The sequence below is a fragment of the Apteryx rowi genome, unplaced genomic scaffold (assembly GCF_003343035.1).
Source record: "Apteryx rowi isolate R43461 unplaced genomic scaffold, aptRow1 scaffold_24, whole genome shotgun sequence".
Taxonomy (NCBI): domain Eukaryota; kingdom Metazoa; phylum Chordata; class Aves; order Apterygiformes; family Apterygidae; genus Apteryx; species Apteryx rowi.
Genome location: NW_020448752.1, coordinates 1,325,209 through 1,346,281, shown reverse-complemented (window position 1 = coordinate 1,346,281; position 21,073 = coordinate 1,325,209). Strand labels below are relative to the sequence as shown.

The window sequence follows — 21,073 nt, the reverse complement described above, 5'->3', positions numbered from 1 at the left end:
GAAAAAAGCTTTTAACTTTCCTTCTGGTGGATCTGGGCGCGTTTCTGCGGGGCCTGCGGCGCTTTGGGCAGGGGAAGCATAGCCAAAACCCCGTCGTAGCTGCAGCGCAATTTCCCCCCAACGCAGCCCTTTGAATTACAGGGAGGCGGAGAGGCAACAGGGCAGGGAAGGACGCCGGGGACGTGGAGCCGGGCCCCTGCCGCCCCGGCCCCCGCGATACCCTGCAGCCCTCCCTCAGCCTGCGCCTGGCAGAGCGCGACGAGCTGGGCGTTGCTTCGCTCCTTTGCTCAGACCAGCAATTAAACGCTGCCGGCTGCTTCGTGCCGGCCCAGGCACGAGCAAGCACAAGGACTAGTACCTTGGAGAAGCCGACAAGCTCGCTTCGGGCTCCACCTTATACCTGTGCAATACCCGGTATAAACCCACGGCCAGCACGAAAGGCAGGAGGCAAATGCAAGTGCGCTGAGGACCCCTTATAGAAGCACGAGCAACTTGGAAAGGCCTCGAAAATGCAACGAACGACCCAACGATCTGAAAGGGCGGATGGAAAAGTGCCCCCAGCATCCAGAGCCGGCACTCGGGCTGGGGCGATGACGTGAAGGCGGGCAGAGCCGGGTGCCGGGGAATTTGCTGTCCCCAGGGCCGAGCAGGGCCGCGGGGCTCTAGGGTTTCAGATCGCCTTGTCCTTTCAGCGAGGCTGCAGCTGTCGCCGTCCCCGTGCCAAGAGGAATACGGAGGTCGCGTTTCTCCGCCGGCCTCAAAGGCGGCGCGGAGATAACGTCGGGGCCGAGTCGAGCGCCGAGGCTTTTCGCGGAAGGGCCGGCAGGTAGCTGGGGGGAGCCGGGGCTGCGCTGAGCAAGGCCGGGGAAGGAAGCGCCCCAGTGAGCCCGAGTGAAGCGGGGCGCCGTTGCGTTTCCGGAGCGCGCGGCCGCGTTGCTCCGATTCCCCGGAGCGCGCTAGCTCCCGTGCTGCCCCGCCGCCGCAGCGACGCCAAGCAAACCGCCGTTTCCGCAGCCCGAGGGGAGGGCAAAGGGCAAAGTACGGAGAGAGCCTCGAGGCGCTGCAGAACAGAGCAGTCTCATGCAGGAGCCGTTTGCCTGCGCAAATCGGTCAGGATGACGGCCAAAATCCAGCTTGCATCGCTGGGCTGATTGGAGCCGGTCTGGGGGAGCGGGATCTGCCCCGGCTTGGCCCATGTCCCTGGGGCCAAGCTCCACAGGGCTCTTGCCAACACCGAACGCTTTAGAGGCACCGCTGGAGGACAGCGCTGGGACAGCTATCCCTGCGCAGGTGTTTTCATCACTAGGTGATTCAGGACCGCGTCAGGAATTGTGTTTTACCCCAGCGAATGCAGCTGAGGCTCTGAGCTGAGCCCAAGCCACAAGCCGCCGTTTGCACCACGCTGAGCCCGAGCTGAAAGCCCTGAGGAGACGGTGGGGAACCAGAGCCCTTGTGCCATGTTGCGCAGGAGGTGGTGACACCAAAGCAGGCCACCGAGGGGAAACACTGGACTGGAGGGACCCTGGCTCTCGCACAAGACACCCATCCTTAAACCAAGGTGCGCTCCAGGGGGAATTGCTCCGAGTCAAACCCCAGGAGACTTAAGGCCCTACTAGAGCTTTCTGAATCCTTTAACCTTTAGGAAAATAAGGAGGAGATGAGGTGCAGGCGATGGCAAAGCGCGTAGCACACTGCAGACAGGCTGTCTGAGCCGGACCACGCGTCCGGCGTTCAGCTTCTAGCCCGAAGCTGTGGCTCCCAGCGGTTGCGTTGGGTCGCAGGGTTACGGGCAGAGCCCGGCCCTCCGCAGGGGCAAAGCTCAGAATAGAGGACAAGATCGCAGCACTAACCCGCAGGACACGGTTAGTTATGATCAACAGCTACGAAACAGCTTGCAAGGAACAGGCTGGCCGAGAATTAAAAACAAGGCCCGTTTGCCTTACRTGCACTTGTTTTGACAGAGAACAAGAAGGAGCCAGGAAAAGGACCAAATGATTTTCGAAACCCACAATCTTTTCACACGGAAAAAAAGCCACATCACCACCAAAAGCAGAACAATTTGCCTAGGAACTGTAGCGCTGGCTCGAAACAGGAGGACAGCGGCGCTTTGGTCTAATAGGAAAAGTCTCATGGGAACGGTGAGCGCAGGCGTTCCCGTGCGTAACCGCATAAACAGAGCAAGTGCAGAGAGGGGTCGCAGGAGATGCCTAAAGGTTGACCACTGGGTTCCTCAAGGCTCCCTGTCGTGGTCACTGCTTAAAACATTTCCCATGGGTGACAGCAGCCGCAAGGAAACAAAAGGAACCGAGGCTGCTGTCCCTAACGCAGCCTGGGGCAAGCAGCGTACGCTTGTCGGCAGTAGATGCATCTGCTCTTCACAAACAACGGTCCTTTTCTAAAGCACGGAGTAGTTCCTCCTTCTAATGCATGGATTGCTACTGTTGGCTAGGATAAAGAAAATCCCTGACACGGCTATCACCTCTGTGCAGGCTGGACGAAGCTCAGAAGCAGGATTAATGTTACAAGCGCAGTTGCAGTCCTAAGCAGGAACCAGTCTAAAAGAGCACAGTCCACCCTGAAGACTCAGTCTTCTTGTCATCAGGTAGCATCCAGCATCAAAACCTACTGCCAGAAGGAGCCTGAACTAGCAAAGGGTGTGGGGCTCTACCGGTTTTCTTCTGGAGCGCATCATCGCTAGGAGCATCAGGTAGAGCACGGTGGCTAGACTGTAAGAGGGGAAAGCATGTCCCAAAGGCATCGTTTTGTGACTGCCTGAGCTGTCCTGCTTTCATCCTCTCCTGTTTGGCTAGCTCTGACACTCAGGTGACTCCCCAGGCAGGCACACAGGTACCTCAGCCATGACCAAGACAGAGAAAAAAAGAGGGAATGATGGCTCTCTTCAGCAGGGCCACCCAAAACCGCATCTTCCTTCTTCAAGCTCCTGAGGGTAGCCCCATGGAAAGGCAGTTGAGTAGACTCTGCCATTTGTAGCTTCCTCTGATAGATGGCAGCTTCTAGTAAGCTACGGCATGCCAGAAAAAAAAAGGAAATTTATCTACTCCTTTGATGACACAAAATTATCTAGGTACCAGATGGATTCTGCAGAGTTACTCTGATTCTTGCAAATGCAGTCACTGTTGCTCAAGAGGAAGCTGTGCAAAAGCACAACTTGTAACTTCTGAAGCCTACAAATGACTGGGGTTTAAATCTAAGAGCAAACTGATAAGAACCAGACAGATCATCAGTCCTTGGACCAAAATGCGCTCGCGCAGTATCAGTTCATAATAAACAAGCTGATCAAATATGACAGCAGACAGCAACGATAGTCAAAATACTTTATCACTCTGCAACTCTGTAACAGCCAGTAATCTCAAAAATCCTGCTGTATTTCTCCTCTGCATACTGGCTGCATTTCAGCACATCATGAAGTTGCTTGTACAGAATCCCACTTCTCGGACAGCGTATCAGACAAAGCTGTAATTTTGAATTGCTGCTAAAAACTATAGACCCTACAGGAGCTGCAATAACTACCTTATCCAAGCACTGCAAGCACCCATAACCAAAACCAAAGTGCTTCAGCAGGCTCCAAGAGCTGGATGTGCTCTGGAATGAGATAGCCCCGCTTGCCCAGCCTCGGCTGTTTCCGCACTACCAGCAGTCCCTGCTGCCCTTTCCTCCTGCTGAATGCATCTGCAAACCCTAGCAACAGTTTGCTTTACAATTCCCTTATCGCAGTCTACGTCACAGGTTTTTAGTCTCCTCCTCTAAAGCGAGTGAGAATAATCACCTCTAGCATACATATCAGAGTGCAGTTTTAGCCCCTTCTTCTGCTGTCGCCAGACCTTCGATTTCCATCTTATACCTGTCTTCTTGTTAGATGACCTTTGAGCAGTGCTAAATCCCTCCTTCCCCATCATCTTTACACAGCCTGTTATTATCTTCAGTTTTCTCCTAGGGAAAAAGAGAGCAATCAGACCAATCCTTATCTGACACTTGAAAGGGACTGAGGCGGTTGCTAGAGCACTGGCTGTTTGGGCTCTGCCGTTTCCCTAAAGCTGCCACTTCTCTTTTGACTGCTCGCTGACAGACAAGCCAGCCGAGAAACGGGCACAATGGAAGACAATTCAGACACCTGGCTGCAACCTTACAGTTTCTTCTCCTAACATTTCAGGCCTCGGAATTAAATTACGTACTTACCCAACTCCCATGGCATCAGCGCATGTCTGGCAGTCAGATTTCAGATACAGGAAGCAACAGTCACAGATGCATCCCCTTCGCAGGGCAGCTAATTAGCACTCTAGCCAACTTAGCTCAGCACTGCAAAATCTCAAGTATCTGAGCCAACATGACAGATGAAAAACATCACCAAACTCCCTGTACTGTACTACAGATAAGTCATAGTCCCTCTGATAATCAACAATAAATACCATATCAGTCCTGCCTGACAACTACAGTGTTGATGCTGTCAAAAGTTGCAAGGAAACAAGCTGAAGAAACAAGAGCAGCAGCTTTAGTCTCTCCCAGATGCATCTTCCTATCAATCATCCCATTAGAGGCTAATTATAAACCATCAAATGACAGGGATAAACCAAAAAACCCCCTACAAAGTGACTAACTCATCTTTCTCTATTTAAATGAGGTACCTACAGGCCAAACCCTACCTTTTAAAGCTATCACCTTGATAACATTAGGCATCTGAAAATGTTCTGGTCTTCCCTGTTGTGAGTCTGTACAGCAGCTCCCTGTGCTCTCAGGGTGTAACTCATCTTCCTCCCTCCCCTTCTCACCCTTCCTAACCTCCCTCCTCTGCTAACCCCACCCCAGTCTCAACCCAAGAGTCCCAGTGCGAGGATACAAGTCATGGAAGACTCCCGCCCCTACATATCGCAGCATATATTACACAAGATGAAGTACTGCTTGCTCTCCGCCGGCGGTTACAAGTGCCCCGCTTCCTGCCCCAGCAGAGGAGCGTGGAGAGCTCTGCAGCAAGGTCTGCGTCGCGGTCGGAGCCAGCTGCAACACAGCGCGGAGACAGAGACACAACTCTGTGCTACGCAGATCAGCCGTCAACCGAACTGCAGGCTCCCTGCGAGAATTGTGAACAACTCCGTGCCTGGCTTCTCTGCACCTGCAACGCAGACATATCCTAGGGGCACCAGGAGTTCCCTTAATTTGCTCTGAAATGCCAAAGTTGAAGGTGTCCTTCCAAAACACAAGTAAAACTCCTTCCGTGCCAAGGAGAATTGTTGGAAAACTCTCCAGGGTTAAGCACACTCTTTACGTAGCTGTGTAAGAACAACCTTTGCTCCATAATCTGAAGCCCAATTTACTTCAAGCTATACGTACCCATTTTTTTCAGAAACAGAGTAGACAGCACACCAGATAAAAAAGGCTTAAAATCCACTTTAATAATGCATTCCTGTAACATTCCTCAGACAAACTCAAACTTGTTAGTGGGACAATTACAGCTTGTGTTCAAACAGTTTACACTAAATGAAAAATCTTGTAGTACTTCTACACAAAAGACAGGCAAGGTTAAGATTATACAAACATTTGTTTCAGTTAAATCTTCAGCATGAGATACAGTATCTTTGTCCAATAGATTGTACTTTACTACCAGTAAAAATAAACAGCGATACAACACGTTATCAAAAAATTCATCCAAACAAGAGCCTTCCAGCCATTCAGGCTGCACATGACGGTCAACTACTTTAAAGAAACAGATGGTCCAGAGAAAAAGAATAACTACAGGTTAGGAGGAAAGAAAAGAAATAAAAGAACATAAAATCTCCCCAGTTCACTACATGATGGATCATTTGGAGCTATATAAATTTACAGAGTCAAGGGAACTGTAAAGTACCCAGATGCTGCCCTAGTTCTCCAGAGACTTGCCTGTGCTTTAAGCAAGGTTCACTACACTAAAAAAATGCCAAGACATACTCCAATGGTATCTAGTTTAGTCTCAGGACTCTGGCTGCAAATAGGAAACCTGGAATGGTCAAGGCATTAAGGTCCTTGCCAGATCTTACCGTTACTGAACAACCACGGCAGCCTCCCAGAATCCATTTTTCACATTGAAATTATAGGAATGCACCACATGAAAATTTCTAAAACCTTTACCAGTCAGACTGCACTCCCCTTGTCCTAGAGTGGCTTTACCAAAGCAGGCCCTAATTAACTATTTTGAATATCCACCCCCTGAGTAGAACCCTATATGGCCTGCTAAGATTCCTTTCCTCTTTGGGGTGTGTGCAGGGGGTAGTTTAATCCTGTTAGTATCTGCGACGCTTGTTAGGGCCAAAGTCACCCCCTGGATTTCCTCTGTTGAAGGCAGGTGGGTTCCCTCCCATAGCTCCGAGTCCTTCCATTGCGCTGCCCTGGCCAAAACGATCTGCGGGCGGTGGTGGAGTCTTGTGAAGAGCAAAAGTGCAGAAGAGGCAGAAAGAGAGAGAGAAAAAAAACCCCAAAACATACAGTTAAAAGCCATTTCAGCTGATTTTAATCGTATCAGATTCCACAGTTCCAACTAACCTTGCTATAAACCCCACCAAAAAATAACCTCAAAGCCCAAAGACTGATTGATAGGACTCTAGTAAGGTAAGTGTTACAGGCAGTCCCTTTCTCCTCCTAACTTGGACTCAAGCATACTGGAATACAGCTTACAACGTCTCGCAGACTAGTGCCCTGCCATGGAATATCTGAGTAATGCAGACTGGCAAAGGAGAATTTCCCATTTCCACCACGCTCCTTCACCCAAACCGAATGCCAGTGATGAGCAGCATACTGATACTACAGCAGTATCACAACCCAAGTGTGCACAACACTGATTCCAAAATAAGTCTGCAATACTCGTCTTGTGCCCTAGTTGTATCCTATTATTTCCATTCCTCTGACTCTCCCCTGCCCTAGGTGAGGTATTGCTATTGCACAGCCTCTTCCAGCAGGGAGAAGATGATCAAAGGATAATTTGAGTTGGAAAAGACCTCAGGAGGTCTCCAGTCCAGCTTCCTGCTCAAAGCAGAGTCAGTTATGAGGTCAGACCGTGTTAGTAGCAGCGTTATCCAGTCTGGTCCTGAAAACATCCGAGGATGAAGACTGCACAGCCTCTCTGAGCAGCTTGTTCCACTGCTTGGCTGTCCTCATGGTGGTCACGGTACTTCCTTATGGGAAGTACTGGAGCTGCAGGCAGCCACTACCTCTTCCTCCCCCCTGTACTGGAGCTAAGTCACCACGCAGAGCAGAGCTGCTTTACGTCAGGCTCACAGGTTCGTTCTTCTTTGTCCCCGGTTTTACATCAGTTGCACAGTTTTTTGTATTAGCACTGTAGATGACTGAATCATATTGCCTGGTACCGTTTCCAAAAAGACCATACATAGTTCTGGCCATAAGAGAACTGACTTGTCACTTTTTGGTCTAAATAGTATTATTTCATTGTATAAACCTAAACTCTCTGGCCTTTCCATTCCTCTCTTCAGCTTTCCCCTTAATTTCTCTATGCAGCATGTATTCCCTCAACCTTAGCCACTCCACTGACCCTACCCATAGGTATGAAAACCAGTAGACAAATAAAATGCTGTTCTTAACGACCAAAAATTTTACATGATGTAGTAGCCATGATAGACCAAGAAGTCTAAATGGGAAGGTTTGCAGGAGGGTTTTAGTTTTTTTTTTTTTTTTTTTTTTTATTAGACCAATTGATATAAACTGAAAAGGAAGATCAGCTGTCTGGACAAGCTTGACTTTGCTGCTGTTTCTATTGCTGATTTGAAATACTGATCCTGTGAGTGGATCAATCCTCTGTACAACAGATAGGAATGAGAGATGCCACAGATGCCATGGTCTGTTGTGAGGCTCCACAGTGAAGCCCTAAGTGCACATCACTGAGGCTTGAGATCCTCAGGAGTCCCCCGAGCTTGGTTGCTACCAGGTCATCCCCATTCCCACACCATTTGCTTTACAAGGTTAAATTTCACATGCAAAATAAAGAAACACCCAAAACTGAGAGTTACAAGTTGCAATCTAGAGCAACATAAGCATTTATTTTGTGTTCCTTTCATTATTTTGTAAGGGACACATTTTTTTAAAGAGACTAAGTACAAGGATTGTAAAAACCTATCTGGCACAAACAGAACCTGGGGAAATATCACAGCAGGCCACGAGGACTATTTCCGTAACTAGCTGCAGACCAACCTGACTGCGAGCAAGATGTTTCTCTCACGATACTAGCTTGCATTCTTTTTACACGCTTAAACAGCCTGTGTATATGCTCGTCCGTACCCACATCAGCTCCCAAGCCAAACGGATGATTGCAAGCAACTGAGTTATTTCGCCTTGGCAAGTCATTACTCACCAGAGTAAGCGACTCTGGGTAGGCCCTGAGCCTCACTGGTCTCTGTGTAAGACATGTCACCTTAAACAACTTCTTTGGAAGTATGAAATAGTATTTTATTTCACTTTTGTGACAGGCTAAGAACATATGCACAGCCAATTACCGTTCATCAACTAAATTGCAGTAAGTCAGTAAGTTACTGTAACTCCTGTCTAAAACCCTACATTTTTCAACTTATTCCACTGTTAGCTAAGTGATCCCTAAGAAACACTATTCTTAAAAGCATTTTTCCTTCACGCTCATGGAGAATTAATAAACTGACTTTTTGTAAGCTGGCTGCAGCATGCAGGGGAAAAAAGTTTGTACAGGTACTATGTATTTCAGAGCAATACGTTTCAGTTCACAATCAGTACCAGAATTAAATTTATGAAGAATTTCATTTCTCATGTCCTGTTATTGAAGCAGAGATTGGCTGTGAGTTTTCTAAGCAAAAAGCTTAAAATCTTTCAAGAAGGATTTTTAATGAAAACATTTTCTAGCTTTCCATTAGCTATATTTAAAATTTAAATTTGCATTTGGAATTTTCCTTAGGACTTCTAATTCTATGGTGACATATACTCAGTGAGGAGGAGGACACCTGAGAAGCTGCTAAACTGTACAAAGCTCATGAAGGTGGGGAGGATGGTATGGGGGAGTGCAAAGCTGGGGAACTGTCTGGTTCCCAAGCTTTGGAGATGGCATTTAGCCTTGACTTCTGCTGAACAAGCATTTAAATTTTCTTTGCCTTACTAGAAAAGTCACAAGGACTCTCTGCAAAGATACTGTTTAAAATTCAGTTAAATATAAAAATTGAAAGAGACAAGGAAACAAGCATAATCTCCACTGGTTCTTTGCTCTTTACTTCTTTAAGCAAATTAGCAGAATTTGTTTTAGCCTACTCATTTACTATTGCCATACTTATTTTGGACTGTTAGTTTAGAAAGGGATTCTTCATTATTTTCATAAGTTGGTGATGGACAAAGTATTTCTGAAAGCTTGGGTATTCTGCTTGCAAGAACCTAGGTCTCCAAGCCCTCTAGTTCAAAAGTGCTGCCCAACGTGCCCTTTTAGTAGCCATATATTAACGCTAAGACCTTTCCAATAAGCTTTTGGCACTAGCTATTTTTGAAGTAAAGTATTAGGCTTGGCTCAGTCTCCTCGGAATTACCAACATGTATCAAGGCAAGATTAATTTCTAAAGATTTGAGGGGGAGCTAAAGATCAGGTAAACGCTTTTGACTTTAGCAGCATAGCTCCTAACAAAGGAAACAACACATCCTACAGTTAAGACGGTGTGCACAAAGAGCAGATGCAGATACATTACCATTCCCATAGCTCCATCAGGTATCATAGCTCCAGGACCAGCTGCCGGAGGTGCAGCAGCTGGGACGTTGGTACCACCCATGGCTCCTCTATTGTTCATGCCAATGGTACCTGCAAAAGAAATCTGGAGAATATTCCTGGCAGACACAGGGACAGAGCCCTAATCTATTAGCTAGTTTTGCACTATTAGGCCAAGACAAACTGATCTTGCGTTCCAGTATTATCTGAAAGTATAGCAGATTCTAATGCTCACCATCTTCGCCAACCACCGAACACCTACTTTTTCACTGGCTCTTGTCCACGTGACCTAAAACTCTAGGTCATGTAGTCAAAATATGGAAATATAGTAATTGAGATTGCTTCCTGGGCTCAAGGTCTAGTATTACATGTTGTACCAGTTTCTGTATCAGTACAAACTTCTACGGGAACCTTAATCACATCATGGCTCTGACAGCAACTTCAACTAAGTCTTCTGCATACTGAACAGAGTATTTCACAGATGTACAGTATTGCCTCAAGCCCAATTTTTGATATGTTTGTCATATGAATGTTTCCTGTCACTGAACTGGGAGAAAATTACTTGGAGTGAGTTTCTGAATAATGAGCCAATAAAATAGACTATTCAAGACAAAACAAAAAAAAAATCAAATTTTGTAGAGAAGAAAATGAACACATATAGGAAAGACAGCCACCGAAAACTTACCTCCCATACCCATCTGCCCCATTCGCATGTCTGGTGGTTCCCTCTGAAGAAAAAAAAAAAAAAAAAAGAGAGATTCATTTCAAATGATAGAACTTAAGGCATTCTTCATTACAGTTCTATAAATTCAATGAGTTTGGGGGTTTTACTACTGAAAACTTGGTAGGAGTCATTCCTAGAGTAAATTTCAAAAGAAGATTTGGGCTACCTTCACTATTAACTACTGAACAAACAGGTCTTATTTAAAATGTCTCATTCTGCAAGACTGCTTTTCACAAGCATGGTACAACATCCAGGAGCAAAGCAAAGCTGTGCACGCAGAATCTACCACAGTAGCAGCATAAAGGAGATATTTGATGTCTGGATGGAAAGATCTGTTGAGCAGCAGCACTGCATTAGAAAGAATTAGTTTTGCTACTTCCTCAGCATAGCGAAGAAGCTTTTCATGTTGAAAAGAATGCAAACTTATATAATGAACACACAGGGCTAGGTCGCTTACATTAAAATTCCAGTTAGCTAGTTCAATTTTTCTTTATCATTTGAGCACAGGGCACACATCACAGATCTCCCTCGCTGCAAAGCCAGAAGTACCGCCTCACTTCGGTGAGGGTCATACTTTTTCCACATTGGGAATTGAAGAACAGATTTCACTTCACTTCACCTGTAATCTCAGTACTGCTATTTATCATATGAAGGCATTATTATTTAGAGAACTCAGGAGCTCTGCCATGCAAAGTAATATTCACGCATTTAGGTCAGTCGCACAGTTTTGCCCTTTTACACCTATTTAGCTATTTTGCTTAGGGGCCAATTTTACATTAATATGCATAAAACCTTGACACCCCATTGCACTGATGCTATGATACCACCTCCATAGCATTACAGCTGCTGTCACACTAGAAAGCCGTTGGAATTGGAAATGATTTATAAGACAGATCAGTATAGAACTAGAGTTACTGCTATTAAAAGGCAGATTACCATACATTTTACATTCCAAGAAAATATTGACCAGTGCTGACTTTTAAGTACAACCAAAATATTATGCCTGCAGCACTGCCTCAAGTTGGGATCATTTTATCTAAGCAGAATGAAGAAAGACTGCAAGCTAGGGATATAGCTGAGCATATGCCCATAACAGGACTCTGCAGCAGTAGTTCAGAAAAGTACATCTTCATTGATGCTCTTAGAATAAAATTAGTTTTCATATATTCTTCTGAACAAGATGACTACTGGGAGTTCTACATGAACAGCAGTGGGAAAATGAGTAATCCAATAATCCAGTAACTGGGGTATTTGTATTTGCCAGACAAAACTGTGTTTGGATTTAGGACAGAATGCACTGAGGATGTAGAGTGTCCCAACCAAGTTAAGCATCCACAAAAAGCCTTGTGTTATGGAAGAGCAAAATTCTAATGCCAGTGCCAAGATGTAATGGGAAAGCAAGAATACTCATACCGCATCAGGAAAATTCCCTTTAAAGCCTTCTTGCTGGCGTCTCATCATCTCTTCTTGTTGCCTTCTCATTTCCTCCTCACGGCGCCTGCGTTCCTCCTCTTGCCTGCAAAAAAAGAGTCCAAAGATACTCAGCGCAACACAAACTAATCATCCGCATCACAGGATTGCTCTCAATTTTAAGGAGTTCATTATAAAACCCTACCAGAGCACACCCATGTGCACAGCCAAATACATCCTGACTACGTGTAATAAAATGGACAAGAGCCACAGATAGCTGTCAAGTTCCTTCTATATATAGAAGCAGTCTGGAGCTTCTCACAATGACCCTGAAACTGGGAAGAGCTGGAACAGCAAGAGAAATCTCTGAGACTAAGTTACCTCTCAAATGAGGGGACAAATGCTAGAATGGGGTTTCCCAACCTGCAGCACTAAAGTCACTGAATCACTGTACATATTCTAATTGTTTTATGTGCCTCAATCAAGGTGCTAAACTGAGACACTAAACTGTAAAAGACCAAATACTAGTCAGTGTCCTTCAACATCAGTGGAATAAACTCCCACCTCTTCCATCTTAAACCAACTGTAAACTCTCCCTATGAACAAAAAAGCCTGAGATAACAACCACTTTTTAGGCAGTAATTACACTATCACCCTGAACAATTAGGTGCACTGAAGCGCTTCAGTTCCAGAATATCATGGGTTCACAGAATTTCAGAACCTGTCCCCTTACCTGAGTTCCAATTGTTTACGTTTTTGTACTTCTTGGTTATGCAATTCCTCCATTCTCCTCAGTTCTTCCTGGCGTCTCATTAAATCTGCAAAGATGACAGCAAAAAAAAACAATCAAACTCGTCTGCTCTGCCACTTCTCATCAATTCCTGAACTAAAACTGTATCACAGAAGAGAATAAGGTAATAGAGCTGCCAGCAATACAGTAACACCTCTACGTTTATTTGCCCCTGCTATGGTTGGTAAGAAGTCAAGTAGCTATGTCACAGCTCATCTTCAGCCAGCTCTAGCCTGTCTACTAAGCTACGCAGCCCTGAACTTGGCAGGGCCTTGTTCTGATATCATATTTATCTTTGACTGGTACCTTGCCGCATGAGCATAACTTGGTGCTCATGGCGAGCTGCTTCCATCTCCATTTCCAGCTTCTCTCGAGCTTCCTTGATGTTACGGTCTACCTGTTCTTGCTGCTGCTTCTCCATTTCTATTAGAGCCTTCCAACGCATGGCATACTCATACTCAAAGCTGCCAGGCTGTGCAAATCGAGGAGGTTGCTCACGCTCCCTGTCAAACAAGGAAGAGCTAGTGAATGCTTCAACAGAGCAAGGAGGAACTAGGAAAAATACAGTATGTATGTAAATTCAACGGCAGATCCTTTCAACAATTAGAAATATATTTCTCTCTGAGACAGATAACAAACCACTTTGTCCTCTAGTTTCTCATGAAAGCCATGCCTAAGATGGCCTCAGGAAAAAAAAAAACAAACTTATTGAAAGGAGAAATTTAGGTAGAGTCCTAGTCACACTCTTCTTACCAATCCACAGACCTTTCTATTGCAGGATTAATTATGCATGGAAACTGTGTCCCGTCCTCCCCCACACCAAGCAATGACAATGCTTTCATAAGACACCAGAAGTTACTGGATAAAAGACATTATGGAATACTCTGCAAGAAATAGCCTTTGCTCCTGCTGCACATCTTAGTTCACCTACAGATCCACTCCAGAAATAAACTGGAAACAGACCTGCCAAACATGTGCTTATTTCACTCATCTCTGCAGCCCCTGCACCTGGAACATCCCACTACTCCTAAGGCAGCTTCCCTGCTCCTGCAGCACCCATCTTCCTTACTTGAAAAATCCATGAGGTCACATGGTTTACTAATTCCCAGTACTTTGATCACATGATACCTAAACTGAGGAGCCTTCAAAGACCACGGCTTTATACCTGGATAGCTCTACAATCTCTTAATGCTATCCAAGTAATTCCTTATACTTTCACTGCGGGTTCAAGACTGTTTCCTCCACAGACTTTCCACAGGACGTAGAGCAAGTAACACAAAGTCATTGTCTCAGCTTCTCACATGTGTCTTCCCCTTGCACAGATATCTCAAATTTTGATATCAATTTTTATTCCAGCAGTGGAAGCATACAAACACTTATGATAAATATGTGGATGCTGCTAGGCTTATCCAGCAAAGCTGAACAGAAACATAAATCCGCAAGCACTGCTTTCTTTCAGCTAACCATAGCAAGAGACCAGTGTATGCTATTCTCTTTCCAGAGTCAGGTCACATCTACAGAAAAAAAAAAAAGGAGCTTTTTGTAGCACTGATGAGCCACACTCCTAAAGACTGAGGCACCAGTCAATGTCCTAGGCCACAGACAGTCTCGCCTCCTTTCTCACAGTAAGCACCTACTTGTGATATTGCTGGTTTTTGATGACCAGTTTCTCTGGTAGTCCCTCTTCATCATCATACTGATCCATGGGCTCCACAGTGACAGGCCGAGGGAATCTATAAAGAAAAGACGAGGTGCTTTCAGGACAACTCAGGAATAAGCTTGCTGTGCAGGAAAGCATGTACAGTTTTGCCTGGATCTATAAAATACTGCTTTAGCACTGCTCAAAGAGATTCAAAGTAGCCAGGGGTCCAAACCAAACAGAAAACAGAAATCACTTAGAACACTTTTTTTTCCTAGAACAGGAACTGAGGTGTTAGTCAAAATCCTTGCTGAAACCAAAACAAACTGCACTGAAAGAAGAATACTTCCAGTTACTGGTTCAAAATAACAGCTTAACTGAAAACTGACATTCCTTAGCAGGACCTACTCAGCACAAGGTCTGTTGGACCCCAGAGTTTGTCTTTTCTCCTGTTCCTCCCTTGCTACATGGCTGATCACCATGTGCTACACAGGCCCTTGTCTGTCTTTTTTACAAATGCCCAAGGTGAGTTCTAACTACACTGCTCCTCGCTAGAGGATCATGGCTGCAACATTCATTCCTRTTCCCTTGGGGAAGCAACCACGTGCTGTTATTACCAAACGGCTACAGTGCTCTGTAGGTGCCTGTTGGGCCCCGCCTGAATTTCCCCACCAGAAATCCACTGGTGCACTTCACAGCACAGACACCGCACACGTGTGCTTCTGTCCCCGGTCTCTGTGAGTAGAAGAATGCATCGAAGAGAAAAGCGGGCTTTAGTCCCCTATCTCTGAATTAACTCCCCCATCACAGCACTTATACTGCTCATGTCCTCATCATGAAGCAGCACCACAGCCTCTCTTTAGCTCCTCAACCCCATTTGACAGAGTTGGGGAAATAGGAAAGCAATGTTCAGGCTTTTCCAAAGTGCGAGTGGTGCCCAGGCTCCAGCAGGAAGGCAGGAGATGGGAGGCTCTATCTTTCCTCAGCTGAAGCTCCACAATGTAGTTTTTCCACCATGACATGTTCCATTGATAATGGTCTTATTTTCCAAGGTACACCAATTTCAACAAGTTTAAGGTTACCTAGCTGTTACTATCACTAACTAGGACCAATCAGAACAACTTTAATCCGAACCAAACCTTAACTAGAACTAAGCAACATCCTGGTTTGGCTCCCTTATATAATCAGGAACTAATGCACTGATAACTAGAACAAGAGTGAAYGTTCCCCTCTGAGCTGCTCAAAGTCGTATATTGGTAGTGCTTAGTGTTGCGTGGTGACTTTTTAAAATTTGTTTTCATGGTTCTTTCAAGATATATACTTCTGAATCAGCAAGAGCGCTGGGACTAAAAAATCCCAGTAATCTAAGAAAGCCCCGAAGTTCCCCAGCAGCAACATAGCTGCAGAGCAGTAAACACAATGATGGCTATTCCCAAAGAGCCTCAGGAAAGAAAAGAGAAATGAGGAAAAAAAACAGAGATGCTTTTTGAAACTGAATGTGCTTGTGTACTGCTGTGCCATATGCAGCCCCAGGGGAAATAGGTGGGACGTGAGAAGACAAAGCTCCAAGTTACTTCAGAAATTAACAGTATAGCCTCAATTTCAGAGAGTGTTCCGTTATCAAAATCTATGGGCATGTATACAAGATATACAGTATTTTCTTATTCCCCAAAGGTCAGAAAAGGTCCCCCCTCACTTGTTAAAGCAACAAGCCATGCTCTGTGAAACCTCTTCTAGAATTAGCCATTTACTTAACCACACTCAGATGCTTTCCCAAGAGTCTGCTTTGCTGCCTTGTGATATTCAAGCACAGCGAAGACTGTTTATTACAGTCAAAACCCAAACCGATCCAGCCCATTCGAATAGCTTCTCAGACAGATCCTGTGCCCACTGATGGCGACGGATCAGCGTTCCACCTTAGGAGGGCACTCTGCTGAGGGGAGTCCCAATCCTCGACTCGGCTCTGAAGTGACCCAGAGCACACAATTAACACCCCTGAGCTTCGTTTCCAAACGATAAGGATTGTCTCTAAAATAGTTCCTGCTTCTTGAAAGCTGCTTTAATTGCCCTAAGAAGGCTTTATCAACAAAGAGCTTATTGGACCGTTTTATGCGCTTACCCCACTAGCGGCCTCCCAGAATAAAGTTTTCAGACCCGAGTCTCAGCACAGACTTACTTTTGTCCAAACGGAAGCTAAGCAAAATTCTCCTTGGGCAAAACCACCTACGGCGTCCTGCCCCATGTCTCATATGCCCCACTCTGACATTAAGAAATGTTGCTTACAAGCCAGTGCCACCCCTCAACCTGCACACATGCCAGAATAGCACTTCTCACCCTCCACACTTACGTAGTAAGCAGGAAAGACCCATCACTACATCTATCCAGGGCTTTCCTAGCAGCAGGCTTCCCTGAGAATTCCACAATGCCTTTCCCAGAGGATCGTCCTCTGTCATCCACAATAACCACAGCCCTTTCCACCTGGCCAAACACAGAGAAGGCTTCCTCCAGGAGCTCATTGGACACAAACTGAGGCAGGTTCCTGACTGTCAGCGATGCGCTGTGGCATGCAAAACGCACTCTTAGCTGTTTCCCACGTAGAGGCATGTTGTCTAGTTCCACCTTTGCAATCTCTGCCAGAGTGCGAGTTTCCTAAAGATAAAAAAAGTTATCATTAAAACTCTCAATGCAGGATGGAATTAGCCAGTCACAGACACAACAGAGGGTCAAAAGCCTATTTCCCCTGAACAAGTACTTCACAGAGAGGAACAAATAATCCTCCCATAGCATGGTAAAAAATGCCCTGACAAAACGTAGCTATTCTCTATTATCAATGACTCTAGCTGAATAGGCACCTACAGAGTTTGGGGGAAAGAAAACCATACCAGACATAAGCTTAATCCAACAGTCAGTACTAACTAAGCAAACAATTAACCGATCGTTATCTATCGGACATAATTAAATTAAGGCCACAAAGTGAGCCATTTTTTTCAAGATTCAACTATTAGCCAAGTCTGGTAACTGTAAAAGGAAACGCTCATTATATAAGAGCTCATGAAAGATGTCCCCATACCTCTTCCCAGTTTCCTACCTTTCCACACATTTAAGTTACTGCCAAGCAGCTATGCTACAGCAAGGCACCCCCAAGCTTTGGTGTGGGAACCTCATGCTCCATCCATTCACTTTGGGGCTCTTAGAAGGGTTAGTACATGAACCAATGAAGCTGAGAACCATTGCTCTGTGTTGGTTTCTACCTAGCCATGCTTCAATGTGATCATCTGGCTATCTCCTGCCTCAAGAGCATCTGTCACTCCAGTAGTGCTGCATGATAATCTACGCTCACAGAAATCTCACCCTCACACCCTTCCAGAAAGTGGAAGTCTATCTTCTCTACAACAGCATCATGTCCATGTCGTCCTTCTGTTTTCTACCAGCTGATTTCAGAATGACTTTTACCAGACACCTCACAAATCTTGCCACAAGCTACCTGAATTCACATTCACATTCCTTCTTATAAAAGGCTCTAGCCAAACCACTTGTAGAAACAGAGCCCACATATTCCAGGAAAATTGACAGCAGGCAAGATACCTGAACATCTACTACTTCCAATTAGCAATACTCCTCCAGTGTGAGAATCATTGCCACAAAAATACCCCAAAGGCAGCAACAGTCACTCACCAGCCTGATAAAGCCAAAGCCTTTGTCCTTGTGTATGAAGACTTCACCTGCCTTCCCATACTTCTCAAATAACTTTCTCATCTCTTCCTCTGTAATATCTGGGGGCAGATTCCCCACAAACAGGCGGCTTCTTTGGGTGAAGGTCTTTTCACCGGGTTTCCGGAAATTCTTCAGGTCAATAGTCAGGCCTTCATCTGAGGGGAATAAGGTACACAGCTGCTCTACAGTTGGGGGGATAAATTCCATTAGGTTACATCACAGTGAATGCAGAGACACAGGATAATATAGGTAATGCCACTCATTCACTCAGTTCTCAAACCTCTCCAGCCATCTCTAGAGCAACAAAGGCATATTACTTCAGAATGGGCCAATATTCTCCTTAAAGAAAACATGTGCTCAAACTCCAGTGCTCATTAACACCAGTGAAGGAAAGTCTAGAGCTGGAGAAAATAGAAACGCTGCGGCTTGGAATAACGTGAGAGATTTCACACAACTTTTGGAGCACTGGTCAAGATGACTGGCCCACAATAAAGGCGGTAGCGGCCGCAATACAGGATTCTGCTATTACAACTTGAATAATTATAGGAAGCTGCAGTTTAGTTTTGCCAGCAACCAGATTTTTACTGCAAGGGGATGAATCTAGAAAACAGAGGTCTAGAAAAATATACTAAAGATATGACGTTTTGCCCAGACAGGTGATATTTTAACTAGCAAGCATCCTATTGGATGGGATTTGGGTTCTAGAAACTTGGGTTCCAAGCTGAAGAGAAGGCTGGAATGGTGAAAATACAGAAAACAATAAAAACAGCTACATAGGCAAGACCTCAGAAAAATTACAAAGTTTGTTACAAAATCTGTATTCAGTAAGTGATGCTACATCTAACACTGATAAATAGGGCTGACTGTAGAACCACCCTCAAATCTCCACGCTCTCTCTGCATCCTGTACACTCTTCAACCCTCCCCTCAGCAAGTCTTTTATCTTTAACCTTCACCTCAACAGCATGACCTGGGAAGCCCTGCTAAACTGCCAGGTGCAACCATGATTTTACCATCAGTTTACCTCCATGTCCCCTTTCCTGAAACACATGCAGAACCTACCCACACAGGACAGCCACCCGCACAAAGCAATTCCACCATTTTCTGTTTCTGTCTTTTGTTCCTTTTGAACCCATTTTTTCTCTCTTCTATTCACCATTTGACCCAAGCAGCTTGCAGATCAATTCCTGTTCAAATTATGCTTTTCAAGTGAGGCACCTCATGGCCACAGGTATGAAATAAACTACAAACGTGAGTGGTCTGCTTCAGGCTACAAAGCATGATATTGATGAGGAAAGGTAATTCGGGGGAAAACAATGCTTAAGGACAACCCTTGTATCAGCGTAAGCACACCCCCAAGGGCTAAGACCAAAATGAGACTGACAATACATCTTTTATAGACCGATGAAAGGAGAATGAAGTTATCTGTTTAGCACAGCAACAGTGCATAGGTCAAGCGTTTTTCTTCTGAACTTTCCAGGCCATTATCAGAAGTATTTGGGCATCAATTTCAAGGCCTGCAAATATATTAAGAGAGACTTAAGGCAGAGTTATACCAATGTCACTGGTTTACCTTAATAAGATCCACTCAAAGGAATCTTAGATAGAGTCAGTCACTATAAGCAGATCCCTGTGAGAATACAACAATATAGTTCTTGCAGTGTATTATTCCCAACTTGACTGGGAATGGACTAGTCAGCCACCTTATCCTACAATCGATCACGAACTGATAAGAGCCTATTTAACAGGGCTACCTAATAAAAATATCCAGGAATTTTGTACTAGACCAGTATGTGCATGTGCGGGGAGCAGGAAGGTCTCGTCAAACCTGCAACTAGGACAGAAAAAAATACATAGAGGAAGCACGCAAAACAACAAAAAGCGTATTTAGCTCAGGGGAAACTTTTGAAAACACAGCCAAGGTGCACATATAACTTTTTTTTTTTTTTTAAAGTCTTGGCGCTTAGACTTTTTAAAACAAAAAATAACTGATTTCCTAATACAACAGGGCACCTCCTTTCCCCCTGCATATGAAAATGTTAATGGCAATGYCCTGATGCCATACTTCTGAACTATCAAGTTAGATCAGTTAAGGCCTTAGAACTCATTAATGCATACTGCTCACAATCACTATCATCACTGAATCCCAAGTAACAGAGAACTACAGCCCACACACGCTGAATAAGAACAAACTCAGAAAAACACCATATTAGAGTTAAGCCCAGCATCAGTGTCAGCTGGTACTTTGGCCCTTGGATGCTGAAGTATAACCAAGTAAAGCTAGGTATCTCCCTGTCCCTCCTGTGCACAAATTTGGTCTTAAATAGTAACTACAATATCTTGTAACAACCTTTTCAGCAGTACTTAAAGAAGCCTGTACTGAGAAGTCCTCCATTACAGTTAGGAAAAAAAGGAAAGAGAGCCAACTGAAAACAGTCCATCTCACGTTTGTAGTTTAAACAACACTATTAAAAAGTCAGAGACTTCCAAACTCTCCAAGTGAGTTCTCTCAAAAATCAAAGAAGGAATCTCTGCATCAACACCCAATTTCAAGAACATCAAGCACTTACAAACAAATCTCCATGAAAACCTAGAGGAACTGCAAGTGCTTTGCACCTTTGCCTCGACAGAGGGAAAAACTGGCTGCAGTGCAAAGCACCATCTCCAGCAACGGGAAGTCTGCGCGTTGCAGCAGAACGGTGAATGCAAATTGCGGTTTGCTGAGAAACTCGAGCTTTTATTGTTTGCCACGGAAACAGCCGATTCTTTTCGCTTCTGCCGAGACCTGTTGCACACACGAGCGCCGGCAGGAGCCCGAGTTACCCTCCGCAGCAAGGGCGACCGCCCAGCGCCTGCACGAAGCGGGGCCCTCCCGGGACTCACTCTGGCTGTTGGCCTGCTGCCCGTTGGCGGGGATGGACGGCGGCGGGTGCTGCTGGTGCTGGTGCTGCTTCCGCGGCGCGTGGTTCTGCTTCTCCATGTTGAAGCCCTTGTTGCCCTGCATCTTGCCGACCTGGGGGCAGACACGCACGGTCGGCCGCGGCCCGGAGTTCGCCGCCGGCCCCGCGCCGCCGCCGGGGGCCGCCCC

At 45.4% G+C, this 21,073-nt stretch overlaps 1 protein-coding gene across 4 annotated transcripts; it reads right to left on the bottom strand.

Annotated features, from left to right (window-relative positions):
- Window positions 1-5,385: 5,385 nt before the first annotated feature.
- NONO (non-POU domain containing octamer binding) lies at window positions 5,386-21,067 on the bottom strand. 4 transcript variants are annotated; one of them, XM_026066177.1, is made up of 10 exons: window positions 20,869-21,067; window positions 17,948-18,168; window positions 16,620-16,921; window positions 14,271-14,366; window positions 12,940-13,136; window positions 12,577-12,661; window positions 11,847-11,949; window positions 10,395-10,437; window positions 9,693-9,802; window positions 5,386-6,410 (listed from the first exon to the last, which is right to left on the bottom strand). In XM_026066177.1, the coding sequence occupies exons 1-10, from the start codon at window positions 20,987-20,989 to the stop codon at window positions 6,273-6,275; spliced, it is 1,416 nt and encodes a 471-aa protein (XP_025921962.1). In that variant the 5' UTR covers window positions 20,990-21,067; the 3' UTR covers window positions 5,386-6,272. The 4 variants fall into 4 exon arrangements, 3 of the variants coding, with proteins under 3 accessions (XP_025921962.1, XP_025921963.1, XP_025921964.1); XM_026066178.1 differs by having other exon boundaries at window positions 5,921-6,410; window positions 17,948-18,141; window positions 20,869-21,046; XM_026066179.1 differs by lacking the exon at window positions 20,869-21,067 and adding an exon at window positions 20,556-20,770 and having other exon boundaries at window positions 5,921-6,410.
- Between the last annotated feature and the right edge of the window lie 6 nt (window positions 21,068-21,073).

Excerpts from the sequence above, each read along its gene's own strand:
- NONO (XM_026066177.1), bottom strand. The coding sequence starts at position 20,989 with ATGCAGGGCAACAAGGGCTTCAACATGGAGAAGCAGAACCACGCGCCG. Across the intron at positions 12,662-12,939 it reads AGTTATGCTCATGCGGCAAG|ATTTAATGAGACGCCAGGAA; the intron begins GTACCAGTCAAA and ends TCATCTTTGCAG. Across the intron at positions 9,803-10,394 it reads GGGGCAGATGGGTATGGGAG|GTACCATTGGCATGAACAAT; the intron begins GTAAGTTTTCGG and ends TTTCTTTTGCAG.